Source organism: Neopsephotus bourkii, unplaced genomic scaffold, assembly GCF_033783945.1.
Source record: "Neopsephotus bourkii isolate Nb327-2 ecotype Australia unplaced genomic scaffold, CSIRO-AGI_Nbou_v1 NB_647, whole genome shotgun sequence".
NCBI lineage: Eukaryota > Metazoa > Chordata > Aves > Psittaciformes > Psittacidae > Neopsephotus > Neopsephotus bourkii.
This window is the reverse complement of record NW_026901146.1, coordinates 1-6,139: the sequence shown is the minus strand read 5'-3', so window position 1 is coordinate 6,139 and position 6,139 is coordinate 1. Positions and strand designations below refer to the sequence as shown.

The window sequence follows — 6,139 nt, the reverse complement described above, 5'->3', positions numbered from 1 at the left end:
ACGGGTTCATCATGTTCTGTCACCTCAACAGGAGGGCCTACCTCCGGTGGGTATTATGGGATGTGGGGTATGGGGTATGGGATATGGGATATGGGATATGGGGTATGGGGTATGGTGTATAAGGGATATGGGGTGTATGGGGTATATGGTATGGGGTATATGGGGTTTGGGGTATGGGGTGTATGGGGTATGGGGTGTGGGACTTGGGGTATGGGATATATGGGGTATGGGGTGTACAGGTTATGGGATATTGTATGGGTATGGGATATATGGGCTATGGGGTATGGGATATGGGGTATGGGATATATGGGATATAGTGTACGGGGTATACGGGCTATGGTCTATATGGGGTATATGGCCTATGGTCTATATGGGATATGGGATATATGGGATATGGGGTATATGGGGTGGTATGGTCTATATGGGCTATGGTCTATATGGGATATGAGCTGTATGGGGTATAAGGGCTAAGGGCTATATGGGATATTGGCTATGGGCTATATGGGCTATGGGATCTAAGGGCTATGGTCTATATGGGATAATGGGTATGGTCTATATGGGCTATGGTCTGTATGGGCTGTATGGGCTCTAAGGGCTATGGTCTATATGGGCTATGGGCTATATGGGCTATGGTCTGTATGGGCTATGGGCTCTAAGGGCTATGGTCTATATGGGCTATGGGCTGTATGGGCTATGGGCTCTAAGGGCTATGGTCTATATGGGCTATGGGCTGTATGGGCTATAGGCTCTAAGGGCTATGAGCTGTATGGGCTATGGGCTCTAAGGGCTATGGGCTATATGGGATATTGGGTATGGGCTATATGGGCTATGGGACCTAAGGGCTATGGTCTAAATGGGATAATGGGTATGGGCTGTATGGGCTATATGGGCTATGGGCTATATGGGCTATGGGCTATATGGGCTATGGGCTGTATGGGCTATGGGCTCTAAGGGCTATGGTCTATATGGGCTATATGGGCTATGGGATCTAAGGGCTATGGTCTATATGGGATAATGGGTATGGTCTATATGGGCTATGGGCTGTATGGGCTGTATGGGCTATGGGCTATATGGGCTATATGGGCTATGGTCTATATGGGCTATGGGCTGTATGGGCTATGGGCTCTAAGGGCTATGGTCTATATGGGCTATATGGGCTATGGGCTATATGGGCTATATGGGCTATGGGCTCTAAGGGCTATGGTCTGTATGGGCTCTATGGGCTATGGGCTCTATGGGCTATGGTCTATATGGTCTATATGGTCTATATGGGCTCTAAGGGCTATGATCTGTATGGGCTATATGGGCTATGGGCTCTGTGGGCTATGGGCTATATGGGCTATGGTCTATATGGGCTCTATGGGCTATGGTCTATATGGTCTATATAGGCTCTAAGGGCTATGGTCTGTATGGGCTCTATGGGCTACGGGCTCTATGGTCTATGGTCTATATGGTCTCTATGGGCTATGGTCTATATGGTCTATATGGGCTCTATGGGCTATGGTCTGTATGGGATATGGGGCATGGGGCCCAGGTTCTGGGATGTGGGACCTGACCCTGGTGCTGCCCCGGGGCCAGCGCTCACCCAGGCCTGGCGTCCACCGCGGCCACGCGGGAGCTGGCGCAGCTCTGGCAGAGCCTGAGCCCCGATGAGCGCCGCCCGTACTGGTTTGTATGGGCTGGGGGGGGGCTATAGGGGTCCATGGTGGGCTATAGGGGTCCATACGTATGGGCTATAGGGGTCCATGGTGGGCTATAGGGGTCCATACATATGGGCTATAGGGGTCCATGGTGGGCTATAGGGGTCTATGCTGGTCTATATGGGTCTATACGAGTCTATACGGGTCCATGGTGGGCTATAGGGGTCCATACGTATGGGCTATAGGGGTACATGGTGGGCTATAGGGGTCTATGCTGGTCTATATGGGTCTATACGAGTCTATACGGGTCCATGGTGGGCTATAGGGGTCCATACGTATGGGGCTATAGGGGTCTATACTAGTCCATACGTATGGGCTATAGGGGTCTATATGAGTCCATACATATGGGCTATAGGGGTCCATGGTGGGCTATAGGTGTCTATACGAGTCCATACGGGTCCATGGTGGGCTGTAGGAGTCCACGTTGGGCTATAGGGGTCCATGGTGGGCTATAGGGGTCCATGGTGGGCTATAGGGGTCTATATGAGTCCATACGTATGGACTATAGGGGTCCATGGTGGGCTATAGGGGCCTATACGAGTCCATACATATGGACTATAGGGGTCCATGGTAGGCTATAGGGGTCTATACGAGTCCATACATATGGGCTATAGGGGTCCATGGTGGGCTATAGGGGTCTATATGAGTCCATACGTATGGGCTATAGGGGTCCATGGTGGGCTATAGGGGTCTATATGAGTCCATATGTATGGGCTATAGGGGTCTATACTGGGCTAGATGGGTCTATATGAGTCCATAGTGGTCCATGCAGGTCTATAGTGGTCTATACTGGTCCATAAGCATCTACAGGGGTGTATACAGGTCCATAAGGGTCAATATTGGTCTATAAAGGTCCACACAAGTCCATACAGGTTTATACGGGTCTGTATGGGTCCATAAGGGTCTCTACAGGTCCCATATACTGGTCCACACGGGTCTATAGGGGTGTATATGGGTCCATAGGGGTCCATATGGGTCCATAGGGGTCTATAGGGCTCCATACAAGTTCATGCAGGTCTATAGGGATTCATAGGGGTCTATAGGGGTCCATAGGGGTCCATAGGTGTCCCTAGGTGTCCATAGGGTTCCATAGGTGTCCATAGGGGCCCATAGGGGTCCATAGGTGTCCACAGATGTCTGTAGGGTTCCATATGGGTCCATAGGGGTCTACAGGGGTCCATGCAGGTCTATAGGGGTTCATAGGGGTCTATAGGGGTCCATAGGTGTTCATAGGGTTCCATAGGTGCCCATAGGGTTCCGTAGGTGCCCATAGGTGCCCATAGGGTTCCATAGGTGTCCATAGGGTTCCATAGGTGCCCATAGGGTTCCATAGGGTTCCATAGGTGCCCATAGGGTTCCACAGGCTCCCTGGGGCTGTTCCGTCCCCGCAGCACTCGCGCTCGCCTCTTCAGCCTCCAGCAGGGCCGCGCGGTGCGGCCGGACCGGGAGCGGGAGGGGGACGGCGTCGGGGACCCCCCCCCACCCCCCCTGCAGCTGCTGCTGGCGGCCCGGGGGGGGCGCTGCTGACACCCTGGGAATCGCCCCGCCCCCCAGCCAGGGGGTCCCCACCCCCATCCCATCCCCACCCCTGCCCCCATCTCCATCCCATCCCTGTGCCCATACCAGTGGTCCCAATCCCTGAGGTCCCCATCCCTGTCCTCATCCCCATCCCATCCCTGTCCTCTCCTGTCACCTCCTTGTCCTGGTCCCCATCCCATCCCCATCTCCATCCCACCCCATCCCCATCCCATCCCCACCCCATGCCCATCCCCATCCCATCTCCATCCCCATCCCATCCCTATCCCCATCCCCATCCCATCCCTGCCACTTTTACCCCCAACGCTATTTATTGCCCCGGGGGAGGCTGGTCTTGCCCTGCGGGGGGGGGGGCACAGGGACCACACAAACTTGGGGATCCCCAGGGGGGGAAGCGCCCGTTCCCATTGAGCAATAAAACCCCATTGGTGCCTATGGGCCCCCCCCTTCCCCCCCCCCGCCTCCCCCATGTCCCAAACCTGCCCCACAGCTTCACTGGAGCCATTTATTGCTTGGGGGAGGGGGGAGGGGCCATGGGGGGGTCAGGGCTTCTTGGCTCTTGAGGCCTGACCCAGGCACCACAGCGAGTAACAGGTACCTGTGGGGGGTGACAGAGGGGGGAGGGGTCAGGGACACCCCCATAGACCCCAGGGCCCCCCCATAAAGGACCCATTATGGACCCGCAGGTGTCTGTGCCCCCCTCCCAATGGACCTTATACCCCCTCCGGTCCTCATAGCCCCCCATTGTCCTTATACCCCCCCTATGGTCCATACAACACCCCATGGTCCATATACCCCCCCCATGGTCCTTATACCCCCTATGGTCCATATACCACCCCATGGTCCTTTTAACACCCCCATTGTCCTTATACCCCCCCATGGTCCTTATACTCCCCCATGGTCCTTATCTCCCCCGTACCCCCGGTACAGATGAGGGAGGTCAGGCGGAAAAGGGCCGAGTCCATGGCCCCCCCCTTGAGATACACGGGGAGCCCATTGTCCTCCTGGGGGGGGGGAAAGGGGACATCAGGGCACTGGCACCCCCCTAAAGGACCCCCCCATAGGGACCCCCCCAAAGACAACCCTATAATGGGATTCCCCAAGTGACCCCCCCCATAGCAACCCCTTAAAGTGACCCCCCCAAAGTGGGACCCCCTTAATGGAACCCCCCCAATTGACAACCCCAAAGTGTGACCCCCTTAATGGGCCCCCCCAATTGACCCCCCCATTGTGACCCCCTTAATGGCACCCCCCAATTGACCCCCCCAAAGTGTGACCCCCTTAATGGCACCCCCCCAATGTGTGACCCCCTTAATGGGACCCCCCAATTGACCCCCCCAAAGTCTGACCCCCTTCATGGGAGCCCCCCCATTGACCCCCCCCCAAAGTGTGACCCCCTTCATGGGAGCCCCCCACCTGGAACAGTTTCTGGTGCTCCCGGACTCGGTTATGGAGGTGCCGGGGGGGGGCAGCAGGACTCAGAGACCGCAGCAGCCTCGGGGGGGGGGCCTTGGGGTGGGGGGGGGGGGGGGGTGTGGGCGGGAGGGTCCGAGCCCCCCCATCTGAACCCCCATAACGAACGCCCCATGCCCCCCCCATGTATCCTATAGAACCCCATGGGGTGTTCCCCCCATACCCCCCATGTATCCTATAGACCCCCCCATGCCCCCCCCATACCCCCCCATGTATCAGACGGGTTCATGTAACACATTCTATCGAAGTCTTTACAACCACGTCCTTGAGCTAACAGCAAGAAATCTATGGCAGCTCCATTCTGAAGGGTAGCATGTTTGACTGAATCATTACCTGTTAACAGACCATTGCTGGGGGTGAAAAGCCCCCGTTTTCCTCCCCGCCGTCCAGCCCGCGGTTTGCCCCGTGACGGACGGGATGTGGAGCGTTCAGGTCGTGGGGCAGGTTCACAGCACCTGGATTTTCCGCTGCTTTTTTAATGTTTTTCCACATATCATGCGGGTCAGGGGGAGAGAGGCAGAGTTCTCTGTCAGGGTCGATTGATCCAGGAGCAAAAGGGTCATCTTTACCTGGCTCATTTGCTGTTGCAGTCTGCCGGCGGATATCTTCCCACAGATCGATAAGTGCGGGAGGGTGTGTGAGCACTGGCAAAGCTTGCGCTTCACGACAGCCAATGCCAGGACCAGGCGGGAATAGATCTGCCTCACTTTCTGGGTCTATCGGCCCCGGGTCGGGAGGATCCGGAGTGTTGTTTGCAAGAACAGAAGGGGTGGTGTTTGTTGGGACAGAAGGGGTTGACTGTGCCGACCCTTCCTGTACTGCCCTGCCAAGTGCCTCATAGACTGAGCACCATACAGCCAGAAATTTGGGTGCTGCCGCATCATCACTTGTGGCTGTGTCCCAAAGGTAGACCCCAATCTTGTTCCATACTCTCTTCTGGTAAATATTAGTTGATGTCGCCTCTGGGGCAGGGGCAGAGGCCCATATTAATAAGTCTTTCAGTTTATCTTCATTTACAGTAACCCCCTTCTTCGCTAGGAATTTTACTAGTACTCTGTACACCGGTTTGTGCTCGGGGGATACTGAGTTTCCCAAGTTCCCGTTCCCAGCCGCTTACCTCAGTCAGAGGTACCGGTTAAGCCTTTCGGAGTTCGGCTGGGCATCCTCACCGGTCGCCGAGCCACGGCTCTCTGTCTTGTCCCTGTTCAGGCGCCATTTGTGAGGGTGGAGGCACGGACCCAGAGATAGAGTGCCAGCTGGATCCTTTATTGCAAAGATGACACAATATTTAAATGCTTTCAAGCAATTAGCCAAGCACATCTGTGTTTGCCTTGCGGTTACATCAGGTGAAAGGTCCATCTGATTTTCTTACCGACATCCTCTTCCCAGTTCTGACATCCTTGTTCCTTGCCAGTTCCAACATGACAATG

General features: G+C 55.4%; 1 protein-coding gene across 1 annotated transcript; it reads right to left on the bottom strand.

The window, feature by feature from the left end:
• Positions 1-3,767: 3,767 nt before the first annotated feature.
• On the bottom strand, positions 3,768-4,835 carry LOC133211685 (cytochrome c oxidase subunit 7A1, mitochondrial-like). Its single transcript, XM_061352256.1, has 3 exons — positions 4,653-4,835; positions 4,156-4,240; positions 3,768-3,834 (listed from the first exon to the last, which is right to left on the bottom strand). The coding sequence occupies exons 1-3, from the start codon at positions 4,833-4,835 to the stop codon at positions 3,779-3,781; spliced, it is 324 nt and encodes a 107-aa protein (XP_061208240.1). The 3' UTR covers positions 3,768-3,778.
• Positions 4,836-6,139: the final 1,304 nt, after the last annotated feature.

Bases quoted from the DNA above. Each gene is read 5' to 3' on its own strand.
- LOC133211685 (XM_061352256.1), bottom strand. From the start codon at position 4,835: ATGGGGGGGGCATGGGGCGTTCGTTATGGGGGTTCAGATGGGGGGGCT. The intron at 4,241-4,652 runs GTGGGGGGCTCC...CCCCCCCCCCAG, and splicing joins AGCACCAGAAACTGTTCCAG to GAGGACAATGGGCTCCCCGT. The intron at 3,835-4,155 runs GTACGGGGGAGA...CACCCCCCACAG, and splicing joins CTCCCTCATCTGTACCGGGG to GTACCTGTTACTCGCTGTGG.